Source organism: Vombatus ursinus, unplaced genomic scaffold (assembly GCF_900497805.2).
Source record: "Vombatus ursinus unplaced genomic scaffold, bare-nosed wombat genome assembly UNPS02014778.1, whole genome shotgun sequence".
Taxonomy (NCBI): Eukaryota; Metazoa; Chordata; class Mammalia; order Diprotodontia; family Vombatidae; genus Vombatus; species Vombatus ursinus.
This window is the reverse complement of record NW_020954556.1, coordinates 4,269,148-4,297,078: the sequence shown is the minus strand read 5'-3', so window position 1 is coordinate 4,297,078 and position 27,931 is coordinate 4,269,148. Positions and strand designations below refer to the sequence as shown.

Below are 27,931 nucleotides of genomic sequence, written 5' to 3'. Positions count from 1 at the left end.
AAAGATCTAGACATACACACATATACACATATATATATCCATGAATATGGATTATATATGAATATACATACCTATATTCCATATATTTCCGTATCTCTCTCTCTCTGTCTCTCTCTCTCTATATATATATGTCTGTAAGAGTGTGTGTATCTGTATGTGTGTGTGTGTGCGTAAAACATATATATTCTTTAGGAAAGAGTAGAATTAACTTTAAAGAACTATGCAAATGTGACTTGTTATGATTTTCATGTATGTGCTCAAATTGGTATCAGTCCTTTGATGGTGGCCCATGCATACACATGTGGACCATTATTACGTAAAATGATAATCCCGCTTTATACTTATTGAAGGTTGAAATTAACTTTCTATTTAAAAAAGCATCTATAGAATGCTTTAAGGTTTGCAAAGTGCTTCGTTGTTATCTAATTTGATCCCACCATCTGAGGCAGGTTAGGACTAGGGGCTTTCCAGGCCCAATCCAATACTCTATCCATTGCTCAGCTGTTGAATACTTTGACAGTATTTTTCTTCCTCCCCACGTCCCTTTCCCTTTGCCTTCCCAGCTGAGATGATGGCAGGTCAGGTTTATCTTGACTGTTTTGTTCCTCCATACAAAGGGAATATCTCTGTTCTTCCCATTTAGGAACATGGATGAGTTGGTATTTGCAGCATTCGAGGGAGTACCCATCCCACTGAGGTCATGACTGTTTTTAACAGAAAAATGGGGTATAATTTTCTTCGTGGAGGTGCATTTCAAAATACTGAGGTTTTTTCCTTCCAAATAGGAGAATTTGGCCTTAGGCCAAGTTCTGCCACTAGTTAGCTTTGGCACAAATCACTTATGCCCATTGGGAACAGTTTACTCATTTACAAATGAGGGGATTGGACCAGGTTATTACTTAGGTCTCTTTGTGGCATAAAATTTGAGGGTTCTGGTGTGTTGTTTTTTTTTTTTTTAATAAAAAGTTGACCCAGAGATGGCTGTACTCTGTAATATAGACCGCAGAGTTCTCTAGTACAATGTTAACATGAGTTTTCATAGTCATATGCGGCTCTCTAACACTGTCCCAGGAAAAGTTATATGAGAAGACTGAGAAGGGAGGGATAAAGGGAAGGAAAGAGAGAGGAGAGGAGAGAAGAGAAGAGGGAGGAAAGGAGGAGAGGGAGAGAGAGGGGAGGGGGAAGAGAGAAAGAGAGAGAGAGAGAGCAGAAGGAAAAAACAAAGAAAAGGTGAAGGAAAAGGAAAAGAGAGGGGAGAGGAGACAAGAGAGGGGGAAATAAGAGGGAGAAGAAAAGAAAGAGGGTGGGAGGGGAGAGACAAAGACCAGACAGGAGGATGTCAGTATATAGTCACCCTTATCCTTTTTTTGAAACTCAGTGTGTTGTAATGGTCTTTATCAATGACGTGAGAAAGGGCATTTACATTGGCGTTAAAGGAATATAATGGAAAGGGCATTCATTTGCCGAGAACGCTTACAGTTGTCAAAATAAAGTACCCATACTCCTTAGCTGGCCATCTGGAAGCAAATGCATTTCTGGATTTGTGGCATCTGGCCTCCTTTTTTTTTTTTTTTTTCCTTTGGCCTCACTGTTGGTGTGTAATTGAATCCTATCAAGAACCCTAAGCATTTTTCTTCTTCAGAGTTTGGCCCAGTGAGAGGCAGCATGTGGCAGTGAAAAGTCCACTCACCTTGGGAGTTAATAGAACTGGATTCCATTCCTGACTTCAAGACTTACTAGCTATTTTTATTTCCCTTGGCTTCACCTTCCTCATCTGTAAGATGGAGATAATTCTGCCTTTTTGAAAAGATTGTAATGAGGAAAGCTTTTGTAAAATATGAAGTGCTATTAAAAATGTCAGTGAATCATCGATAAGCATTTATTATGTACTTGCTGTGTGAAGTATTTAGTCTGGCTTCCATTTGTCATAGTCTTCAGATTCCAGGCTCTCCGCTAAGGTCCATGTTTGGCTTTTCTTTGCCAGCCTAGCAAGGTTCCACCATGGGTTACTGAGGCCTCTCCTATAATGGCCCCTTTTTCCACCAGCAGCCTCAACTCCTTCATGAGGCTTCCCAGTGTGTGCTGCCAAACTCAACCATCTGGGGATGGAACACAATAGAATCCCCTGCAACTCTCTGCCCTGGTAAAGACAGGGAAAAGGATCCAGCCTTTTGCATATGATAACTAGTTACTGCTTGAGTGGATGGGATTTGGGGGCCTTTGGGGTATTGGTCTAGGTAAAGTGACTTGGATATTTCAAAAGAGGTATGATTTCACCATTGCAGGTACTTCTGCATCAATGCAGACCATAGACCAAGGACTGTAGATCAAAACTCATAAGTTTAAGGGGCAGATAGGTGGCACAGTGGACAGAGCACCGGCCTTGGATTCAGGAGGACATGAGTTCAAATCCGGCCTCAGACACATAACAGTAGCTGTGTGACCCTGGGCAAGTCACTTAACCCCATTGCCTAGCCAAAAAAAAAAAAAAAGACATAAGTTTAGAGTTGGAAGAGAAGCTAATGGCTGTCTACTCCAAATGCCTTTTTTATAAGTAAAAAAACAAAAACAAAAAACAACTGAGGTCCAAAGAGGATAAATAAAATTTGTGTGATTTTACCAGTACTTTGAAAGCACCTGCAGCATGGGGCTTTTACTGATCCTCTCCCTACTCCCAGTTACTAGTGTTCCATCTCACTCCTCCCCACCCTGATTTTTGTTGTTCAGTCATTTCAGTCATGTCTGCCTCTTTGTGACTCCATTTGGAATTTTCTCAGCAAAGACACTGGAGTGGTTTGCCATTTCCTTCTCCAGCTCATTTTACAGATGAGAAAACTGAGGCAAACAGGATTAAGTAACTTGCCGAGGGTCACAGGAAGTAAGTTTCATAAATTTATTTATTTTTAGTTTTTAACATTTATTTCCACAAGATTTTGAGTTCTGAATTTTCACCCCATCTCACCCCTCCCCCCACCCCAAGATGGCATGCATTCTAAATACCCCTTCCCCTAGTCTGCCTTCCCTTCTATCTCTCCCTCCCTTCTCTTATCCCCTTGCCCTTCAATTTTCCTGTAGGGCAGGATGGATTTCTGTACCCCATTTCCTGTATTTTTTATTTCCCGTTTGCATGTGAAAACATTTTTTTAAACATGTGTTCTTAAAACTTTGGGTTCCAAATTTTCTCCCTTCCTCCCTCCCCACCCACCCTCATTGATAAGGCAAGCAAGTAAATATAGGTTATATATGTGCAGTTATGCAAAACACTTCCATAGTAGACATGCTGTGAAAAACTAACTCTATTTCCCTTAATCCTATCCCACCCACCCATTTATTTTATTCTTTCTTTTCACCCTATCCCTCCTCAGAAGTATTTGCTTCTGATTACTCCCTTTCCCAATCTGCCCTCCTCTCTATCATTGCCCTACTCTCTTGTCACCTTCCCCCCCTATTTTCCTGTAGGGTAAGACAGATTTCCACATCCAATTGAGTGTGTATATTATTCCCTCCTTAAGTCAAATCCTATGAGAATAAGGTTCACTCATTCCCTTTTACCTTCCCCTGTTTCCCTTCCACTGTAAGAGCCTTTTCTTTTCTGTATTTTTTTTTTTGTGGGATAATTTACCCTGTTCTACCTCTCCCTTTCTCCTTCTTCTAGTATATTCCTCTCTCACCCCTTAATTTTATTCTCCAGATATGACCCCTTCATTTTCAACTCACCCTGTGCCCTCTATCTATCCATAGCTATATATACGTACATATAATTTTTTCCCCTCCAGCTACCCTAATACTGACAAAGGTCTCATGAGTTACAAATATCATCTTTCCATGCAGGAATGTAAACAGTTCAACCTTAATAAGTCTCTTATGATTTTGTCTTTCCTGTTTACCTCTTCATGTTCCACTTGAGTCTTGTATTTGAAAATCAAATTTTCTATTCAACTCTAGTCTTTTCATCAGGAATGCTTGAAAGTCCTCTATTTCACTGAATGACCATTTTTTCCCCTGCCGGATTATACTCAGTTTTGCTGGGTAGTTGATTCTTAGTTGTAATCCTATCTCCTTTGCCCTCCAGAATATTATATTCCATGCCCTGCAGTCCCTTAATGTAGAAGGAGCTAAATCTTGTGTTATCCTGATTGTGTTTCAATAATACTTGAATTGTTTCTTTCTGGCTGCTTGTAATATTTTCTCTGTGACCTGGGAACTCTGGAATTTAGTTACAGTATTCCTAAGAGTTTTCCTTTGGGGATCTCTTTCAGGAGGAGATCGGTGGATTCTTTCAATTTCTATTTTGCCCTCTGGTTCTAAAATATTAGGACAGCTTTCCTGGATAATTTCTTAAAAGATGATGTCTAGGCTCTTTTTTTGATCATGGCTTTCAGATAGTCCAATAACTTTTAAATTCTCTGTCCTGGATCTATTTTCCAGGTCAGTTGTTTTTCCAATGAGATATTTCACATTGTTTTCTAATTTTTCATTCTTTTGGATTTGTTTTACAGTGTCTTGATGTCTCATAAAGTCACTAGCTTCCAATTGCTCTATTCTGATTTTTAAGGAAGTATTTTTTTCAGTAATCTTTTGGACTTCCTTTTCCATTTGGCCAATTTTGCTTTTTAGGGCATTCTTCTCCTCATTGGCTTTTGGTATCTCTTTTGCCATTTGGGTTAGGCTATTTTTTAAGGTGTTATTTTCTTCAGTATATTTTTGGGTCTCCTTTAGCAAGCTGTTGACTTGTTTTTCATGATTTTCTTGCAAAACTCTCAGTTTTTCCTCTACTTCTCTTACTTGCTTCTCAAAATCCCTTTTGAGCTCTTCCAAGGCCTGGGACTGATTCATATTTTTCTTGGAGGCTTTGGATGTAGGAGCTTTGACTTTGTTTTCTTCTTCTGGTTGTATGTTTTGATCTTCTTTGTCACCAAAGTAAGGTAATATAGTCTGACTCTTTTTGCGCTGCTTGCTCATAATCCCAACCAATTACTTGAGTTTTAAACTCTTTGTTAAGGTAAGAGTCTGCTTCCAATGTGAAGAGTGTACTGTCCCAAGCTTCGGGGGTTTGTTCAGCTGTTTTCAGAGGTACTTCTAGGGACTTCCAAGGTTCTGTGATAAGGGGTGAGGTGTTTCCTCTCCACAGCCACAACAAGCTCCTCCTCACCAGCGCTCCTCCTCGCCCCAGGACTGCCCCTCAGAACTGTGACCCAGATCCAAGCACCGGTAAAGCAAGAGATTCCTGCCTCAGCACTGGCAGAGAGATCCCTGCAATCCCCCTCTGATCAGCTACTCGATTCCCCCTCAGTCTGTGGGCCGGAAGCCCAGGAGGCAGCCGCCGCCCCGGCCGAGCTCGGGAACTGGAGCTGAGACCACCGGCTTTTCTCTTTCACTGCAGTCACAGACATTTCCCAGTGACCTTCCACATTGTCTTTGGCGTTCATGGGTTAAGAAGTCTGGAAACCGCCACAGCTGCCCGTGATTCAGCCCTCTGACGCCTGCTCCAGGGTCGCTGCGGCCTGTGTGCCCACCCTGCACTGCGCTCCTCTCCCTGCCCGGTGCAATATACCTTTCAGATCAACCACCCAGGCTGTCTTTGGCTGGAAATTTGTTTCACTCTGTCTTTTCGTGGGTTCTGCTGCTTTAGAATTTGTTTAGAGCCATTTTTTGTAGGTATTTGGAGGGGTTTGGGGGAGAGCTCAAGCAAGTCACTGCTTTCCTTCTGCCAGCTTGGCTCTGCCCCCCCACAGGCAGTAAGTGTCTGAGGCCAGATTTGAACTCAGGAAGATGAGTCTTCCTGCCTCCAGGCCCAGCATTCTATACATGATGGTGCCACCTAGCTGCCCTGGTAGAAGTATCAGAGGATCATAAATTTAGAACTAGAAGGCGTCTTATAGGCGATCTAGTCCTACACCCTTATTTTACAAATGAGGAAACTGAAGCCTGTGGAGATTAAGTGACTTACTTAAGGTTTCACAGGGGTAAGTGTCAGACTAAATTTGAACCCAGGACCTCAAAGCCAATGTTCTTTTGTTCTTAATAACTGAAGAGAGTAGCAGTAAGCTGGAAATGTATGCTTAATGAAAGCACAAACTTTCTAATAATTAGAGCTGACTAGAACCAAAATGGGATACCACCTCAGGTATTGGGTTCCCTTCAGTGGAGGTTTTCAACCAGAGACTGAATGATTATCCCTTGGGCATCTTGTGGAAGAAACGTTTGTTCAGATAGTGACTTTCAGTAGTTGTTCTCAGAGACACCCCACCACCACCTATTCTGTGATTCTGTTAATGCCCTTGGAGGTAAATCATTCACACAGCAAACTTGTGCATTTCCTAATTCTTTGTAACTTGTAGCTTTGTGTCTCCTCTTCAAGGGACTTTTGGGGATACAAATCTGGGAGAAAGTGTTCATTCATACTCTGGTCTCTATTCCATCTGATCATTAGCCATAAGTAGTTTAATTAGTACAAAAAAACCACTGCACAATCCACGACAGCTCACTTGGCACACAGACACATGCTTTGCTCCACGCCCAGAAACCAAATGCTTTTTGGCATGATCTTACTGTCACCAGCCCAAGATGGGCAGTGTTGAAGTGAGGGCTCTGGGTTATCACAGATAAAATACTGTTTGGCCAGCTTGGGAACAGATGTTTTTATTGACAGCAGACCCAAGACATTTAAAAAAAATGGGCCAGAAAAGAAAAAAGAAACCTACTAGGTAAATACTTCTCAGTAATTTTCAGAGGAATATGATTTCCAGGTGAGTTTCTGTGGTTTTTATGCCTATCTTTTGATCACCTCTGAGACATACCTTTGGCTGCAAAGGATGTAAGGTGTTCATTTATTTTGAGCCTTGCATAAGAACTACCTTGAATAACACCATTTAGGATTAATTATGGCAAGTAGAGAACTGACATTAATTTAATGATTCCTTGAAGCTAATCTTATATTAATACATAGTCGAGGAACAAAGTTAAAAGAACTCTAAAACTAAAAGTAATTCTAGTCTGTTTGCAAAAGCCAAAAACTGAAAAAAGAAAAGAGGAAAAAGAAAGAATCAACAATAGGGAATGTCATTTTCTTGACGAAATTTAAGAAAAGGTATTAGTGAAATAAAGTTTAATTTTGCCACTAATATAGGTTTTGGGGTTGTCGGGTTTTTTTGTATTAGTGGTTACATAGATTGTCACTAACAAACCTGCTATAGATTCCAGAGTAGTAAAAGTGTAATATTTGAAATTTCTACTCAAGAAACAGCATAATTTAGCGCATGGGTTCTTAACCTTGGTTCATAGATTTCAGAATGTACATGAACTCAGATGGGAAAGAAAAATCATATCTCTATTTTCACTATAATTGGTTTCCTTTATAATCCTGCATATTTTGTTCTACGCATTTAAAAATGTTATTTTGAGAAAGGGTCCATTCGTAGGCTTCACCAGACTGCCAGAGGAGCCAATGACACAAAAAAGGGTAAGAACCCAGTGTTTAGTATAAAGAACTTGGAGTCTGAGTTAGAATTAATTCCAGCTTTGCCCCTTCTTGTGATCGAAGACTTAGAGATGGAAAAGATCTTAGGGGTCATCTTCTCCAGGGCTGGGATTTGACTCTAGATAGTGTTTTTAAAATTCTTGTTTATTTTAGTTTTAGTTTCTGAAACTGCATCATGCCTCTTTAGCCCAGGTTGAGAGAAAATCAGAGTAATTCCTTACAGGGAGAGGATTTGTATAAAAGGATGTACTGGTTTCTGGCTTTTGCCAGAGTCATGGCAGAAAAGGGGGAAAAAACGTGGCAGATAAATTTTATTTTGCTCTGGCTTCCTAGAAGGGCATGTGATAAAACACCACCACTTGCTATCAGTGAGATCTTGGGCCTGTTCTTTAATCTCTCTGGGCCTCAATTTTTCCATATATAGAATGTGGCAGTTAGACTCAGTGGTCTCTAAGGCTCCTTCCAACTCTACATCTATATTTCTATTATTCCATGACCTATTAAGTGGTTTCTCTTTTCCTTATATAAATCATCAAACTTGTTTGGGTGGAAATTCCAAGAAATTTACATATATACATACATATATATATATATATACATACACACACACACACACACACACACACACACATATATATATACCTGGTAGAATGGGGGTTATACACATGTGTACATACACACACACACACACACACACACACACACACATATTCCACCTAAACTAGAATTGACAGACTAGCTTAGAAAATATGGATGTGTTCTGGGCATTGGTGGGAATATTTGTTATCATAAGTATCTTGCCCCATAATATGGGCTCTGAAATCAGGGGGCCTGGGTATGAACTGTACCTCCGATGCTTACTACTTGTGTGACCATGGGTGAGTCCCTTAGTCTTCTTGGCTTCAGTTTCCTTATATGTAAAATAAAGGGTTTAGACTGAATGACCTCTGAGATCCCTTTCAGCTTTGCATCTCAATATATCCATAAACGTTTATTAAGTGCCTACTATGTGCCAGGCACGTGCCCAAGTTCTGTGTGTACAAAAAGAGGTAAAAGTCCCTGCCCTCAAGAAGCTTACAATCTAATGAAAGATACACAGAACAGTCCAGAGAGAGATAAGCATGGAGAGTGAGCTTGTAGCATAGTACAGAGTAGAAGCCACTCTGCTTATTGAATTGGATCCTTCCTACCCCTTCTCCCTCCCCCCAGCTCAGCTTCTGGATGGCAACAGGTCAGAGTTGGTAGCTTTCATATTCCTGGTGAGTCTGAGGTTGCCAAGACAGGAAATATGTCAGAAGAAGGTCAGATAGATAGGTGGAAGTGTGCCTTCGATGCCACAAAGGCAGAGAGACTGCCACATGAATTTGTAGGGACCCTAAGCTTGGGATGAGCAGCACAGGGTAATGTCAGAAACACTGGAGAGATTCCCAGTGACCATTGGACATACAGGAAGCATGCCTGAGACACAACTTGGGTGGTGAGATCATGGTATAAGTTTATGGGGATCTTGGGCCACAGGACAGACTATACACATGGGACTAAATGCAGAGAATGGACAGGTAACAATCCATTGACCTATACTCTGAGCAATGCCAATTTGGATGTTGCCTGCCAGAGATCAGTAATAGAACTAGCCACGCCTTAGTTCATCATGTGCTGAGGAAAACTAATGAAGATGCAAATGCTCTGTCCTGGAAGCCAGTTGAGATGGAAACTGTGGTAATACCTGATGAAGGGGTGAAGGCTCTCTGTGATACTTAGGGAGCTGGGCCATAGTTGGATAAAAGTGCTGCAGAGAATTGGGGATTTCCATCATCAGTGTTTGTGAATGTTGTATCATTAAACCTGTCCTCTTTGCCAGTTGTGCATGGATGATTGGGGGTAGGAACAGCATGATCTTGGACTACAAGAAGTCATTCAAACCAAAGAGCAAGGGAGCAAATCTTGAAGATTCAAGCTGCATTTTTTATTTTTTTTTCACATTTTAATTTTCTTTATTATTCAAAAAACATATCCTTTTTATTTACTTTTTTTGACTCTGCGCTTGTGCCTTCAACACCTTCACAACAATTTTCTGCTCCTCAATCAGGAAAGCATGCTTGATCCTGTCACAGACACATTTTGCACACATGGAGCCACCATAAGCCCCTGCTGACATGCTTTTTTGTCTTTGACAGCCTCATAAGAACTTTAGGTCTCACTGCACGAACACCTCGAAGTCTTCCTGGGCACACACCACAGGTTGATTTTGGTGCTTTCCCTACTTTCTTGGTATAAAGGTAAACAATTCTGTTACCTTGGATTCGTGACAGCCTAGTTTTGTTGGAAGCTGTATTGTAGGACAGCCTATGGCAATATGTCAGACGCTGAACCATTTTTAATTTCTGTCAGGTCCGCCACTGGAAGAGGGAACAAGCTGCATTCTTTAAAGGATAACTTAGTGTAGGGACAATGGCAGAAGACAGAGCTGTGAAATAGAGTACTTTACTAGGTTGGAACAGAGCTTACGAAGCAATTGATGGTAAAAGCACCACGTCTTTGGAATTTACGTTCAATAAATCTCTGGAATGAGATGATAAACAGTTAAGCCACATCCCAGTGGTGACTGATCATTTTATCTGGAATACACAGGCAAACCCAACTAGGAAGTGGAAATTTTCTACAAATACTAAAATCCCGTGAGAGAATTTCTCTGTGTGTGGATTCCCTGTCTAGGTGTCTACTCTGACCAAGATAGCATGTTGGAGAACAGGTTCTTCTAGGAAGTATTGACTTTAGCAAGGATCACAAAGTCTAGAATGACATTATCAGGGACATCTGCAGCCCAAGGCTTTTAATCATGCCTTGTTGAGCACATGAGGAACCCAGAGCAGAAATCTTACTGGAGTCAACATGTGACATTTCTAGTGCATATACACAATGCCACCAGGAATGATGCCATTGACTTTATGCTATATTTACTGATCCTTGGGCCAGAGCCATATCTATCTGTTGACTTGCACTTTGGAATCTAAGGAGACAGAATGTACAGTGCATCTCTTGGCTGGGAACCTCACATTCTATTACATTTTCTCTGATGGAATAAGGACAATGGATAGTCATAATTTTATTGGTAATTCAGACCTTTCTTTAGTAGGATTAGGAGGGTGTCTGTTACTGTTTTCTTCCTCCAAGAATGAGTAATCTTCACATTTCAAGGAGAGCCAAAAAATGGGAATATTAAGTGCATCCTGAAGCTTGCCACACATTAGTCAAGACTGTTGTCTGGAGCATTCCATGGTTGATGGTTTCCTTGGATTTTGTGTTTTGTCATGGAAGATTTGGTCAGTATTGTGGACAGACAAGTTGTCTAATAGATAAGGACACTCCTGTTGGATTGATAGACTGTAGAACTGTCAGTTTGCTATTATGAACCCGTGCTTCTGTTTTCAGTGATCATTTTCAAGGGAATTCCCAGTGGACCCACAAATTGGTGTCTCTGATCTCCACAGTAAGTGGACACTTTTCCCTTAGGAGATCAGATTTTTTTCTCCCTTATGTGAACGTTGATTTGAGTTTTTATAGCAGTGGGTGGAGTCAGTGCCAATTAGGATCTGTAATTTCTTTGGTGGAGTGTTGGTGAGGGAAACGATTTAATCCTGAGTTATTGCTGGGCTTTTTGTGCTCAGGTTGGTTTAGCTTATGCTTTAACTGCAGTCATTTCTCAGACATGCCTAAAGATAAATGGTAAGGGAGTTTGGTCTAGAGCAGTGGTTCCCAGTATTTTTTTATATTTGTTTAGTCAGCCCCTTTCAACAATAACAAAAAATGTGTCATGAACCCCTAGGGTATTTTGATAGACTACTCATAATATTCTTTTAGGTTTATTCATTAAGTGCTTTTTGAGGGCTGTTCATCCACCTTTGGTGTCTACCTTTCACCCGACTCTCGCCTGTGGCTTCAAAAAGCTCTGACATGCACAGTGGTCACAATGCAGTAAAACCATCTTGGCCGACGGGATAAACCTGGTTGAGGGTAATCAACAGGCCTCAAACCTGTCAGTGAGTTAGGGGGATGTCTTCCCCAGTCATGTGACGATATCCCCTAGCACAATAGGCAGATGAGAACAATTTATTCCACCAGTCATGAAGGCAGCTAAAGTAGGTGCTGGGGAGCATTTAGATCTTGGTCAGATGTTAAAGATGCCAAGGTCAGCCACTGCATCCCGAGCCATCACCAGTCATTTTGGCTTTTGTCCTGCCACCAGACTTCAGTGACTCTGGAAGGGAGAGTGAAGCTGATGACTTTGCGTAACTCTGCCTCACTTAAATCCAGTTCACCCACAAGTCAAGATATTATCTGTGATGTCATTGGTCCCCCTTTGAAAATGAAGGACAAACAACAACAATAACTACAATGATAACTTCTGCCATCCCAAACTTCAAATTCAAATTTATTTTACATAATTATAAAACCTATAAGTCTATCCTTATGATTATTAAAATTCTAAATATAAAATTATAAAACTCTAATTGCAAAATAATTATGAATATTTTATGTGGGACATTCTGAAAGAATTAAAAGTAATCTAGCAAGACCTCATAATGCTTGCTATTATTGTAAGACTTCATGTCCAATTTATTTTATAGATTTTGTTAAATATAAATAACATTTTTAATGAAATACGTTCCAATTTGGAAAATGTTTAATATAAGATAATAATCACATTTGAACTTAATTTGATGTTGGACTTTTATATCTGAACAAAGGTTTGCAAAATTTGACTCAGCATACAAACACAGTCTTAAATCTTCTTATGTATAGAATTTTTTCAGTATTTTGATTTAAAGCAAGAGTAAAGTGAACATGCTTGCTCACACAGATATGTAGTAGAAAATGTTAGGAGAATTTTACCAGTTTTCTTGTTGAGAGATGAAAATTTATTTAAAAAATTTTAACTATCTAACCAAATGATGAAAATGAATAACTAGTTATAATATGGTTTACTTTTCTACTGACTAATGATAAGTGTTGTATTAAATGATAAATATACTTAAAATGTAGTTGCATATATTACTTCACTTTTAACAAGTGTGTATTTACACGTTTTTTGTTTGTTTATTTATACTTGAGGGAGAGAGAGAGAGAGAGAGAATACATTAAACTTTATAAGGAAAGAATCTTTTCAGATATGACTTTCTTCACTTCTACAACTGGCAGACCAATTAGCTACACTCTCAGAGAAACTCTACTAAATTACTGACCAGCATTGCCAATCAGTTCATTTGAAAGTCTTCCAGTTAGAAGAATAGTAACATAAGCAGAAGATACGTTTAATTCAGGAAACAGTACCGTGATGAGAGGCAGTATCAGGTTTGTTTCTGACAAATGGTTGTGATTTTCCCAGATCATTTCAAGTTGGCTTGTAATGGCTAGCTATCATGGTTTTCAAATAGCTTGATATTTGTGCTGCAAAAATGAAAATGTTTATAACATCCTGATCACATGATCACAACTGATGAAGTACAATTATAGGGTAACAAAGGGGAATGAGGAATTTACTATGGTGCACTGTACAGAAAGCAAATGGGGATATACACATGTCTGACCCATCCACTGGGAATCAGTTTGTATTTGATTGCTGAACCCTTGTGATGGTTTGGAAACAATTTGATGACAGGTGGAGAAACTGTAAGAACATATTGCACTTAGTCAGAAGTGGTTAGAGTTTGCTGTAATCACTGCTTGAACACCAAAATCATTGGGTACATGATCATTACAATTTTGAATTACTGTAAAAACAAGTCAATATTGCTTCAAGCATGCACAAACTTGTTTGTCATAGAGAAAAAAAAATCCATATATATTTGTAATATAATTGGGCAATTATTTACTGCCTAAGGTGCCAGTAAAGAATTTTTGGAGCAAAGTCCATCATAGCAAACTCTCAAAGTGTTCATGAATCATTAAATGGAAACCACTGGGCTGGAGGGACAATATAATGTAAAGGAAAAGTACTGTAGTCAGGAGGTACCTGAATTCAAAATATACCTCTTATGTACTACTACTAATAATAATAGCTAATATTTATGTAGCACTTACTACATGCTAGGCACTGTGCTAAGCACTTTGTAATTCATATCTCATTTGATCTCCACAACAGTCCTGGGAAGTAGGAACTATTAATGTTTCCATTTTACAGGTGAGGAAAGAGAGACAAACAGAGGTTAAGTGACTTGCCCAGGGTCACACACGTAGTAAGTATCAGAAGTATGTGATCTCAGGTCTTTCTGACTCTAGCAATGACTAAGTTGCCATGAACATATCACATAATTTCACGAGGACTCCTGAAATTTCTCCATCTGTAAAATAATGATAATGAATACATATACTATCTATCTTAAGAGGTTGCAAGGAAAATGCATTGTAAATCTTAAATCAGTATGTAATTGAGTACTGTATTTATTGCAGAATTCACCTTCCATTCACTGTAACACGCCTTACTTTCTGGACTCTTGATTTGTACTCACCTCTTGTCTAGTCTTCTACCTATATTCTAAGATTTTGATGGTTTTTGGCTCTCCTGCACACATTGTCCTGATGTGTTTCAAAAAGAAATATGGCTGCTGCTCAGAGAATTTGCCTATTTCTTTCACCTCAGTCTGATTTTTCCCCCTCAGCTGTTTGTGTGAAATCCCTGCAGAAATTTGTTTGCTGGCACCCCTCTCAAAAATATTCAGCCAAGAGTTCTATTTAGCCTATCCAGGGGTGAGATACAAAGAGAAATTTTCCTCCCTATCTTTTACCTTGAAAGGCTTTTTTTGTTTTGTTTTGTTTTGTTTTGCTTCTGAAAGTATGGCTAGAAAGGGAGATGGTGCTCTCATCTCTTCAAGAAAAAACCAACATTCCTGCTCAGTCAGTGCCCAAGAATAACAATGACATTGTGACCCTAAGGGCTTTAGGTTTACATTGGTTGGGAAAGGGAATCAGGAACATGAAAAAGCAGTGCTAATGAATCAATGATGACTTAAACGTCTATAGGAGAATGCCTTGGGGCTCTGTCCTTGGTCCTGTTTTATACAGTAATTTTAAAAAAATTATTATTTTTTTAAATTTTAAAAATTTTTAAAAAAATCAATGACTTGGTTAAGGAAATAGATGGCATACTTGTCAAATTCATGGAGGATATGGCTCTGAGGGTGATAGCCATTATAATGGATGACAGAATCAGGACCCAAGAGGTTTCAATAGATTAGAATGATGGGTTGAATCTAATGTGATAAAATTTAATAGGCATAAATTTAATGTTATATACCTGGATTTAAAACATTCATCTATCTAATTACAAGAACAGGTGACATATTATGCACAATCATTAATATGAAACAGACCTGAGATTTTCTTTAGTTACAAGCATCATATGAGTCACAAATGTGATGTGACAGCCCCTAGAGCTAAAGCATTCTTACATTGCATTAACTAAAGCTTGATGGTGATAACAGCTACTTATTAATATATAATATTTTAATATTTATATAACAGCTCACAACATTAGTCTTCAAGAAAAAATAATATTGACTTTAATAATCCCAATGAGCCCTGACCTGGTCAGATCAGGTTTCTAGTATCATGCTTAATTCTAGGTAACACTTTTTTTCTTTCCCCTCCCAACTCCATTTATTTATTTATGATTGTAAAATTAATTGACATACAATACACCTTACAATTTTTTATACCTTCAAAATGCTTATCATGAAATATAGCCTCTTTTGCTGCAGTCATTTGTTTTACACAATTTAGTTACTGAATTTAAAAGATTTGATACATATTTTAAAGGGCTTTTAATCATGAAACCATATTTTGATCACATTGGATGTTAAGTGTACATTTGAAAAATAGTCTATTTTTCTAGTTCAAGCCTTGATCATAGCTCATAGCCCATAGTTTTTCTTTTTTGGTTCAGTTTCAAACTCTCTCCTTGCCTAACCATCCACTGAGATGGTAAGAAATATGATACCCATTATACATATGAAGTCATGCAGAAAATAAAGGAAAAATATGCTTTAGTCTGCATTCTGAGTCTATCAGTTCACTATCTGGAGATGGATGGCATTTTTCATCATGAATGTTTTGGACTTCTGGTGGATCTTTGTATTGATCTGAGTTACTAAGTCTTTCACAGTTGTTTATCTTTATAATATTGCTGTTACTGTGTACATTATTCTCCTTATTTCACTTTGCATTAGTTCATACAAGTCTTCCCAAGTTTTTTCTGAAACCATCCCCTCCATCGTTTCTTCCTGCACAATAGTATTCCATCACCATCATTTGTTTAGCCATTCCCCAATTGATGGGCATCAACTCAGTTTCCAATTCATTGCCAACACAAAAAGAATAAATATTTTTGTACATATAGGTCCTTTTCCTTTTCCTTTGATCTCTTTCAGGTCCTTCAGACCTTTTAGTGGTATTGTTGGGTCAAAGTGAATGCACAGTTTTTATAGCCCTTTGGGCATAGTTCCAAATTGTTCTCCAGAATAGTTGGACTAGTTCACAGCTCTACCAGCAGTGCATTAGTGTAGTTATTTGACCACATTCTCTCCAACATTTGTCCTTTTCCTTTTCTGTTATTTTAGTCAATCTGATGGGTGTGAGGTGGTACCTCCAAATTATTTTAATTTGTATTTCTTCAATTATTAGGTGACACATTTTAGTAAGGACATTGAAAAGCTGCACTGTCATCAGAGGAGGATAGACCAGGATGGTAATAGGACTGAAAAGCATGAAGTATAAGTATCAGATGGAAGGAACTGGTGAAGCTGATTTAGTGTGAAGGAGATAAAACTTGGAGGGTAGGAAGACCAAAAACCATCTGCAGGGACGTGTTCTGTTTGTCTGCAGAGGTCAGAACTAGGATCAATATGTACACATTGCAGAGAGATGTGTTTCAGATTGAGATGAGGAGAAGCTTCATAGCTATTTGAGCCTTCCATATGTGGACTAGGCTGCATCATAAAGTAGTGAGCTTCCCATCATGGGAGTTAATCAGATAGAGGCTCATTGACAATGTCAGATTTGGAGTCAGGAAGACCTGGGTTGAGTATTGCCTCAGGTACTTACTAGCTGTGTGATCCTGGGCTGGTCACTTAAACTTTCTCAGTCTCAGTTTCCTGGTCTGTAGTCAAGTCAAGCCAAACCAACAAGCATTCATTAAGTGCTTACTGTGTTTTTGTGGTAAGTGCTGGGAATATGGATAGAAGCAAATAGAAACTTAGTCCCTGCTCTTAAGGAGCTTATATTCTAAAGGAGGATGAAACACATAAAAGGCAGTTGAAAAGGGGTGAAGGGTACAGGAGCATGGCAGAGAAAGAAGCCCAAAGAGACAGGAAGAAATGCAGGAGCAGAAACCGGAGAGGAATGAAGGAGTAAATATGGCTGGCCTGGGTGCTCTCTTAAAACCTATTAAATGGGAATAGTACTTATAAGTACACTTACCTTATGAAGTTTTTTGTGAGCATCAAATGAGATACTATATGTAAAATGCTTAGCAAGGCTTAAAGTACTTGATGATGATGATGATGATGATGATGATGATGATGATGATGATATTGTTATTAAGATAATTTCTACTCGGATGTGGGTTGGAGTATATGGTCTCCGAAGTCCTTTTCAACTCTGAGTTTCAAGTTCTTTCAGTACACTGGCATGTGGCTCATAGTTCTTCTGGGTCTACTTATTTGAGATCTTTGAAGGTAACTAAGCTCTCTATGACTGTTACCACTATCTTGGGTTTCAATTCCTCATGAACTGTTTTTGCAATCATTTCCTTTCGTAGAGAATACAGGCACAAAATGGGAATTGTGTAATTCTGCCTTCTTTCCATTGCCCATTATCATTGTCCATCCACCCTAATTCAATTTAGGGAATTTTTAAACTCTTTACTGTGGGAAGATACATATTCTAGGTATTTGGCATAGATGGAAAATTTATGTAAGTCATAGTCCTTGATCTTATGGAGCATATTGTTTAATATTTCAGTAATTCATCTATTAATGCGCACAGATCTCTGTGTAGCCATTGCTGCTGCTCTATTGTGGTTGCTTTGGAGGGTGGAATGTAAGGAATGGATGGAAAAATTCTTTGTCTTTGGGGAAATGTGGCCTAGTGGAATCCTGACATCAGGAAGGCTCTTGGGAATGAGGCAGAATATGCGTGCACTAGCCTGTACTGTGAATATTGCTAGCTGAATCTCTCAGATTGAGTATGAGGGATAAAAAACAACAACACTTTTTCCTATTTTTTTTGTCATCCTCTTAGACATGGGCTATCATGACAAAAATGGCGGTAGCTGTAAGAGTTGTTTCTGACCCTCCTGCAGAAGACCCAAACCAAATCCAGAATGTTCAAGGGCAAGGCTCAATCATAAATATTTTAGTCATAGGATCATAAACTTAGAACTGGAAGGGACCTCACAGGTCAACTAGTTCAGCCTTCTTGTTTTCCAGATGAGGAAACTGAGAACTGAGGACCTTAGGTGATTTGCCCTATGACACACATGTATTGAGTTACAGATGGATTTGAACCTAGGTCCTTTGACTTCAAATCCATTGCTCTTTCCATTATATCATGCTGCCTACTTATAACTTCTAAGGATTATCCATAATAGTTGGTACTTCTTATGACATTTTCAATTAGGGGTATTGTAGATCAAAATTATTTTGTCAATTCAATGAATAAATATTTATTAAACATCTACTGTGCCAGACATTGTGCTAAGTGCTAAGGGTACAAAGAAAGAAGTAAAACATTCCCTGTCCTCGAGGAACTCCCAATCTAATGTGAGAGACAACATACAAACGACCATCTGCAAATAAACTATATACAGGATAAACTGGAGATAATTCTAGAGGAAAGGCACTAAGATTAAGGAAGACCAGGGAAGGCTTTTTAAAGAATGTGGGACTTTCTGACCTCAGACACTTAACACTTATTCACTGTGTGACCCAGGGCAAGTCACTTAACCCCAATTGCCTCACGAAAAGAGGCAAAAAATAAAAGAATGTAGTACTTCAGCTGAAATGTGAAGGAAGCCAGAGGCCAAGAAGTAGAAATGAGGAGGGAGAGAGTTCCAGGTTTGGGGGACAGCCAGGGCAAATGCCAGGATAAAGAAATTAATTTACAATTTTGTTTTTATCTTAAAAATTTCTTTCCCCTCAAAAAAAAAAAAGAGATTGATTTTGTACTAATTCTCAGCTATCTAAGCTGCTCCAGCATCCAGGTATTCATATTTAAAAAAACAAAACAAAAACATATCCTCTTCTTCGTACAGGGATATACAGAACAGAAAAGGATAAAGGCACTTTGTACGAGCTCACGTTCAAAGGAGACCAAAAACATGAATTCAAACGACTCGTCTTGTTCCGCCCATTTGGCCCCATCATGAAAGTAAAAAATGAAAAACTCAACATGGCCGACACACTTATCAACGTTATCGTGCCCCTGGCAAAGAGGGTGGACACGTTCCGGCAGTTCATGCAGAACTTCAGGTTGGTTGGTTTCTATGTGTTTATCTTTCTCAACAGGATATACATTAGGAAGTTGATGTCATTTCCCCCTCCTCCCTCCCACACAAAGATTTCTTTCTCTCCTTGTCCAAGTCTGTTTTCTTCACGCAAAGCTTAACTTGTATGTACCATCCCTTAAGCAAAGTTGTAATTTCCTAGGAAGTATTCCTGTACCTTCGGCAATAGAAAGGAGGAGGAAGGGCTGCTTTTTTACCCAGGAGTTAAGTGCCTGGTGTGAGACCTCCTGCTGTTCTGATGCCTTCAGCCTGCTCTGTTTGCCACTTTTTGAAAGAGTGGAGGCAAATGTGTCAGTAACACTTCCCAGACGGCTCCCCAGTTTTCTTTAAATAAGGGCCACCATATTCTCTTGAGCAGTGTGCCAAGTTTTTAGCAAGCAGAGGGGTGTGGTGCAAGACGGATTGGGAAGCAACCAAGTAAGAACTGGGCTTGCAAAGAAGAACCTTCTCACCTTTCTTGTGTCCAAGATTGGGCCCAGCTCCATCTGCTGACCCTGGCCATAATAGAAGCAAGATTTAATCAAATCAATATCTGTTCCCTCTTCTAATCCACGTCCCCACAGCGGTTGTGCTTCTGAATAAATAATGATTCTGTTTGCCCTGTGGTCTATTTCATTAATCCAGAAAATTATGCTGAGTAGTTAGACTTTGGGTCTAAATGGGTCTAATAGCTAGGTGGTGCAGTGGGTAGATCACTAGCCTAGGAACCAGGAAGACTCATCTTCCTGAGTTCAAATACAGTCCCAGAACCTTACTAATTGTGTGACCCTGGGCAAGTCACTTAATCCTGTTTGCCTCAGTTTCCTCATCTGTAAAATGGGCTGGAGAAGGAAATGGCAAACCACTCCAGTATCTTTGCCAAGAAAATCCCAAATGGAGTCACAGATTGTCAAACATGACTGAACAATAACAATTTAGACTTTATTTTCAAGAGACTGGTAATATGTATAAGACACTTAAACTCTTTAACCCTTAAGTATACCTAACATTGGCTATGGTTAATGTCATTTACCTTGTTTGAAAGTTAGTTTTATAAGTCTTCCACACATTAAATCCTAGAACCATCAGTTATATGTAGTATTATTTATAGAAAATAAATCTAGCCATTATCAGGCTAGATGGCCATGAACTTTCTATGCTGTCCCAAAGTTCTCCCAGACTAACCTCATCCTAATTCCTGCTGGCCTTGTGGATCTGTTCTATGAGAGGAAGTAGCATTTTCTCTTCAGAACTCCAAGGAATGAAGGCATTGGACTAGATTATCTTTAAAGTTATACCTCAATTAATACCACAGAAGAACAGCAGTTGTTAGCACTTCTAGCATGTGGCTAACCCCTAGCTAGGGAACAAGGCTTTTCTGTTTTTCCAAGATTTTAACATTAAATCTGCCCTTGGTACCATTAAGATCAAGACTGAAGAATCTTAGCACTGGAAGAAATTCTGGACTTCATCTTGTTAAGACTTGCCCAAATGTTCTATAAAGTTTTTATTGGCTAGTCATCTAGACTTTGGTTGAATACTTTTAGTGGGAGGCAGTTTCCTATCTCATTTGGCGTTTTCCTTTGCTGGTCGTTTCTAGTTAAAAAGTTCTTTTTTTATTTTGAGGCCAAGTCTGCCTTTTTATGATTAGCTTTCAGTCGTCATGTTCTTTTCCCCAAAGAAATCCAGGGTCATTTCCCTGTAGCATCATGGAAAGAGCACTGGCCTGGAAGTCACAAAACCTGGGTTCAACGAAGGCCAGTGTTTCTGCTCACTAACCTGGTGATCTTGGACAAATCACTCAACCTCTCTCATCCTTGGCTTCTCCAGCTATAAAATGGGAATAGCAATCCTTGTGCTTCCTGCTTAATGGGGTTGTTCTGAGGTAATGCCTTGTAAATTGTAAGATGTTCTCTCCATGTGGGCTTTTTTTTTAATCATTTCTTTTCTGCATGACATCCCAAGAAATATTTGAAGACAGTTATCAAGTTTCCCCTTAGTCTCCTGTTTTGCAGGTGACATCATTCCTCATTGCATTATTGGTTCTCCACAGGCCACAGTTTGCAGATCCTTTAAGACTGCTCGCAGTTTGGTCTTCTGCCATAATATAATCTGGAATAACAATGAGGCAGTCCATAAGATTGACTTTAGTACCTGGAATTTCCCATTTGTGTGACTGTTTCTTCAGTTTTCTTTACCTGTTCCTATTCATCCTTATGCCTCCTATATGTTAATGTCACCCAAACTTCTGTCCTTGGCCCTCTTACTTAACTCCTGCCTCTAAACCCCTTCTTTTTAGCAATCTTATTTTCTTTAATGTCTTTAATTTTTATTTTTATGCATATATCAATATTTATTTACTTCTATAAAATAGGAATGATCATAATAATAGTACCTTCCTTACAAGGTTGATGTAAGGATCATCCAATGGGATAACATATGTAAAACATTTTGCAAACCTTCAGTCACTATATAAATGTTAGTATTATTTATTATTATTATTATTATTACTAAATGCTACTATTATACTACTAATAGTATATAATAGTTATAATACTCCTAATGCTATTAAATATCATATTGCTTTTTTTTATTACTATTATTGCAACAGTCACTGGAGCGTTCTCGTAGTACCTCTTGGGCTCCCAAGTACTGACAGTGGTTTTCTATGCTGTTCTTCTATCATTAGAGGCTAATACTGGATGATTTCTCTCTCCCACTTCCCTGGCCTCTCTTTTGCATTTCTTTGTTTTTCCTTTGTGTCTTATGTTTGGAATGGCAGCCTTCCAGGCAGGAGCCTCTACCTTGTAAATGACTGAACCCATAGTTGGCAGTCAGAACTGGATCTGTTTGTTTGCCCTGAGACTTGAGTGTGCCTCTTTAACATCTCTAGTACTAAATCAAGTTCTCTGGGCTGAGAAGTTTCAAGTAATATGGAAGATCAAAGGGAGTAACATTTGGTTCTGAAAACCAAGCCAAGTAATGGAAATACTGGGATTGGTTGCTCATTGCTTAGGCTCTTGGAAGCTGTGCTTGTGAGAGGTTGAGTTCTCACTTATGTGATTCAGGTTTACCTGGGTTCCTGTGGGTACCCATGATGAGGCATGCAAGTAACTAACAACAGGGTCACTTGAATGGGACAGTGTTGACAAGTGGAGTAGATCCAGCCTTGGTTAAATGCTATTTTAAACCTCTTTTCTCCATCCATCTCTACCCTCTTTCTCAATATGTGATCTCATCTGCTACTCTGTCATGAACTGCCTCATCTCCTTTATTTCTGAAAACCTCTCTATGTCTTTATTCCTTTCCTTCCCAATCCCAGAGAAGGGGATTGCAATCCTTTTCAAGGCTAATCCATCCATTTAGACTTGAGCATATCCCCTCTGCTGTCCTTGGGGACACTGTTTCATTCATTGCTGCTTTCATATCCCCAATCTCTCTCTTTCTGTCCACTCCTCCCCTGTGTACAAACATACGCACATCTACCCAATCCTAAATAAAATTTTCCTTGGACCTGGCCATTGTCCTATCTCCTTACTTTCACTGTTAAAAAGATTGAAATAGAAGTCTACACTGATTGCCTCTGATTCCTTATTACTCATTCACTCTTAAACCTCTAGCAATCTGACTTCTATTCCCAGTGACCTATTCAAACTGCCCTCTTTAGAGTTAGCAGTATTATAAAAGCGAATGTTGAAAACTAAAAATAAATTAATTAAAAATAAAGTTAGCAGCAATTTATTTTCGCCCTACTTAGTATTATTTTTCCCCAATTACATGTAAAGATAGTTTTCAACATTCATTTTTATAAGATTTTGAGTTCTAAATTTTTTTCCCTTCCTCCTTCCCTTTCCTGCCCCTCTCCAAGATAGCAAGCAATCTAATATAGGTTATACATGTACAATCACATTAAATATATTTCCACATTAGTCACACTGTAAAAGAAGAGTCAGAACAAAAGGGAAAAACCACAAGAAAGAAAAAAAAAAACAAAAAAAAGTGAAAGTAGTGTGCTTCGATCTATATTCAGACTCCATAGTTCTTTCTAGCATTTTCCATCATGAGTCTTTTGTAATTGTCTTGGATCATTGTATTTCTGAGAAGAGCTAAGTCTGTCATAGTTGATCATCACACAGTGTTGCTGTTACTGTGTACAATGTTCTCCTGGTTCTGCAGCAACTTCTTAATTAATAGTTTCAATGACCTTTTCTCAGTGAGCATCCTCCTTGACCTTTTTGCCGCATCTGTCATCACTGACCATGCTCTTCTTTCCTGACATTCTCTCCTTAGGTCTCCTGACACCACGGTACCATCTGGCTCTCCTCTTACTTGTCTGACTATTTCTTCTCAGTCCTCTTTGCCTGTTCATGTTCTTCCTCCTATGCCCCGATATATTAATGTCCTCCAAGCATCTGCCCTAGGCCCTTTTGTTTATCTTCTCTCTCAACACCCTTTCTCTTAGCATTCTGATTTTCTTCCACATCTTTAATTTCTACCTCTCTGCGTACTTTGGTGGCTTAGTGTCCACATCAGGATGGTGCAGATTATGGTCCATCCATATCTGATTATCCTGCAGGAGGGACTCCTGTCCATCTCCTCTGGTCAGTCCTTCACAACCAGCATAGCACTAGTTTTCTTGACACTACCGGGGTTCCAGTGGAGTATGTGAGTTGTTCATAGATTATTGTTTGTTCTTGCTACATGATTGTCCTCTCCCCCATTCCCATTTTTTTGATTATATACCAGTTTGAAAATATCTTTTACCCTGCTTCCTATGTACCCACATTGCCTATGAATGTTTTATTTACATTAAATTTTATGTTTTTCTATCAGCAAAAATTCACCATCTCTCTTTCCCATACTCACTCCCCGCTTTCCCATCCGCAAAGTTGAGAACAAAAGAAAATCAAAACCTCTGAAGTATACATATAGAGAGAAACAAAATAAATTCATGGCCATATATCTTCCTTTTGCCTTTTGAATGAACCACAATTTTGATTCTTCAGAAACTATGGAATTCCATGATTTGTAGCCCTATTGCATGACCAGAAGAATGTTGATGTTAAAAAGTTGCTGTTTGCTTCAGAGAGAATCTCAGTCATTCAGCAAACATTTGTTTTGTACTTAGTATGTGCTGGGTACTGTGCTAAGCATTAGGGATACAAAGAATGGCAAAAAACAAATCAAAACAAAACAAAAAACTCCCAGTGAATAAATAATCTCTACTAATATTTTATATATTGTTGCATCAGAAGCTATGGAAATTGTCATATGGGTGTGTGTGTGTGTGTGTGTGTGTGGCACTATAGATGCAGTGTGGCACAGTGGGAAAATTGCTAGACTTGGAGTCAGGACAGACCTGTTTTTCAGTCCCACCTCTGATGCCTATTACCTGTTTGCCCATGGGCAAGTTACTTAACCTTTCTGTAAAATGGGGATAATAGCTATAACACTTACCTCACAAGGTTGTTATGAAGATCAAAGGAGGTACTCTTCCCATTGTCAAATGGGAAGAGACAACATACAAAGAACACTGTACATATACACATATATATGTAAAATCACAGGCACCCACTGAACTCAGCCAAGTTTAATCTTCTGTCCATCTATCTGTCTACACACACATATGGTGTGTGTATGTGCGTAAGCGTGCGTGTGCATGTATATACTGTTCCTCGTGTCTGAAACTTCCTTCTTCCTCATCTCTGCTTAGTGCTGTCTCTTTGACCTTACCATACACACACACACACACACGCAAGCACGCATGCACACACGCACATACATATCACTATATAAATATCACATATATAGTAAAATGTGGGGGGACGGGATAAACTCACAGGGACAGCATTAAGATTAAAGAGGGTGAGAAAAGGCTTTTTTTTTCAGAAGGTGGAGCTTTAGCTGAGACTTGAAAGTAGCCAGGGAAGCCGGGAAGCAGAGATGAGGAGGGAGGAAGTTTCAGGCATAAGGAATAGCTAGAGAAAATGCACAGAGGCATGTGATGGGGTGTCATGTGTAAGTAACAGTAAGGGAGGCAGAGTCATTGAATTGCAGAGTATATGGAGGGGAGCTAGCTGTGAGAAGCCGGGAGAAGTCGGAAGGAGCCAGATTATGAACGGGCTTAAAAGCCAGAGGATTTTATATTTGATCCTGGGGGTTAATAGGGAGTCATGGGAGTTTATTAAGGAGGATAACATGATCAGGCCTGTGCTCTAGGAAAATCATTGGTAGGTCAAGGGAAGATAGACTGGTGTGGGCAGAAATTATGGCAGGTAGACCTACCAGCAGGCTGTTACCATCGTCCAGGCATGAGGTGATGAGGGCACCAGAGTGGTGGCAGTGTCAGGGGAGAGAAGGGGACATATGTAAGAGCTGTGACCAAGGTAGAAATGACAGGCCTTGACAGCAAATTAGATTATATGGGATGTGAGAGGGACTGAAGACTTGAAGATGACACCTAGGATCATTATTGCACTGCACAGTTTCCCAAATGCAATCCAGTCCCCGTCTCATTTCAATTCTGGAGCCACTTTATTTTTTGTGTTCAGCATTAGATAAAGTTATAGGCATTAATGGACCTACTCAATGGGTTTTTCATCAAACTACTTGAAATCTGGACAACAGATCTTCATGGTTCATACTCTTTGGATGATTAGGTTGGGTTCTTTTGACTGGTTATAGATCTCATTTAAGTATCAATAATTTCTTTACTTGTTGCAATGATAAAGGATAAGGATTTCCTTTTTTTAAGCAGGTAGAGCAATTAACAAAGGGAAGGTCTATTCTGGATCCATAACAAAGAAAAACTGATTGCTTGTATGGAATTGGTGGAAATATTGGGGGGAAGTGACCACTACGTCTTAGGATTTGTGGTAGACAATAGAAAAGTCAGACATGGTCTGACATGTAGCCTAGATGTGGGGAGAACAGACTTCAAAGGGTTAAGAGAGGGAATAGGTAATATCTCGTGAACCAAAATTGTACAGAAGAATTTGGAAGCTCTTGAGGAAGGATGAAAAGGATGAGAAGCTCTCAAAAACAAAATTCTGAAGATACAAAGAGAAAAAATACAGATAAGGAGGAAAAGATGGAGTTGTGTAAATTGAACAATGTAAATATTCAGGGAGCTCATTAACCAATTTAGGTTTACAAAAGATAAGTACAGAAAATGGAAACAAGATCAGGTAATTCATTATGAATACAAATGTATGGCATAGTCCTTTAAGAAAAGACCAGTGTCGGAAGTGTTAATGAATGAGCAGAGGCTGGCAAGAAAGACTAAAAATAACAGAAAAGGTGTGTGTGTGTGTGTGTGTGTGTGTGTGTGTGTGTGTGTTAAATCTTTAGGAAAAGAAGATAAAGAAGGGATAGGACTGCTACTTGGGATAAGAGATGGTGAGGGAAGGCAGAACTGCTCAACTCCTTTGTTATACCTTTCCTGCCAAGGAAAGTGATCTTAGGACTGGAAAAAAATGAAATCAGAATAACTGTTAGGAAGTTGGTACTAAGTGAGGCAGCTGGGTGCCACATAGGATAGAACACTGTTTCTGGGGGACCTGAGTTCAGATTTAACCATAGACACTTGCTGGCTGTGTGTCCCTGGGCAGGTCACTTAAACCTGTTTGCCTCAGTTCCTCATCTGTAAAATGAGCTGGAGAAGGAAATGGCAAACCACTCCATTATCTTTGCCTAGAAAACCCCAAATGGGGTCACAAAGAGTCAGACATGACTGAAGAACAACTAAACAACTAACAACAATGCAGTTGGAAGCCAGATTGCAAAGGAAATAACTGAGGGGAGAGGAAGAGGAGGAAGAAGGTATAGACAGCTTCTTAAGGGGTTTGCCTGAGAGAGGGAAGAGAAAGGTAAGAAAATAGTTAGACTGGATGGTGGGGTCTAGCGGAGGTATTTAAGGATAGGAGTGATTTGGGCATGGTTGAAGGCAGTAGGGAAGCAATGAGGAAGAGGTTGAAGTTTAGAGGGGATGATTGAGGATGCAGTATGCTGGAGAGGATGAGAGTGAGTATCATCAAGGGCATATGGAGAGAGGCTGGTCTTGGCAAGGAGAAGGGATGCTTCTTTGTGAAAGAGTAGGGGAAGGAGGAAGAAAGGAGAGAGAGGGAGAGAGAAAGAGAGAGAGACGCATATAGAGACACAGAGAGAGACACACACAGAGACACAGAGAGAGACAAACAGAGAGATAGATAGAGAGAATTAATGTTAAAGGTTCTGAAATGAAGAGAATCAGAGAAGAGGGATCTCACATAAAATTGCTTCAAATTTCTCCGAAAAGTAAGCAACAAGGTCAGTTAGAAAGGGGAGAAAGGACTGCATTGTTGTTATGAAGGTCCAGTAAAGATTGTGTTAGCACGAATTTGCAGTGTACCCAGTCAGCATGATTGTGAGACTTCCCACAATTGTATTCAGCCTCTGATGAGTAGGAGTGGGGGAGGCAGATGGAGGACACAATCCAGGGGCTAATGTTTGGTAGAAGTAGAATGGTGATAGGTCAAGGGATCAGTAGATTCAGGAGCAGAGTGTAGAGTTGAAATGACTAACTTTGGGGTTGAGATTGGAGCAGGAGCAAAGTAAAATCAGAGTAGGAGTAATGCTGTGAAAAAGTACTGATGAGTGAAAGAATTGTAGGTCTTGATGAGGGCAAAGAAAAGACTTAGGAGAAGTGGGGCATGGGAAGAAGTGGAATGATAGGAGTCTATGGTCAGATAGAGTAATGTCAGAAAGATTATAGATAAAATATAGGTAGGGAAAGTGGGTTTAAGGAGACATTAGAAAAAGAGATCTGGGAAAGTTTGATGTGGCCAAGAACACTAACTATGGGGGTTATAGTTATTGTTGTTGTTTTTCCTTCATCTCAAAGAGAAATATGACATCAGGGGGGTGATGACATG

General features: G+C 39.3%; 1 protein-coding gene and 1 pseudogene across 10 annotated transcripts in view; one reads left to right on the top strand and one right to left on the bottom strand.

Annotated features, from left to right (window-relative positions):
* Positions 1-27,931, top strand: part of CSGALNACT1 (chondroitin sulfate N-acetylgalactosaminyltransferase 1) — a 400,361-nt gene that overhangs the window by 312,888 nt on the left and 59,542 nt on the right. For all 10 annotated transcript variants that reach the window (XM_027865511.1, XM_027865507.1, XM_027865514.1 and 7 more), the window contains one exon: positions 18,789-19,005. In XM_027865511.1, the coding sequence (XP_027721312.1) occupies positions 18,789-19,005 (217 nt within the window). The remainder of the gene's footprint in view (positions 1-18,788; positions 19,006-27,931) is intronic.
* On the bottom strand, positions 9,456-9,879 carry LOC114045480 (annotated as a pseudogene).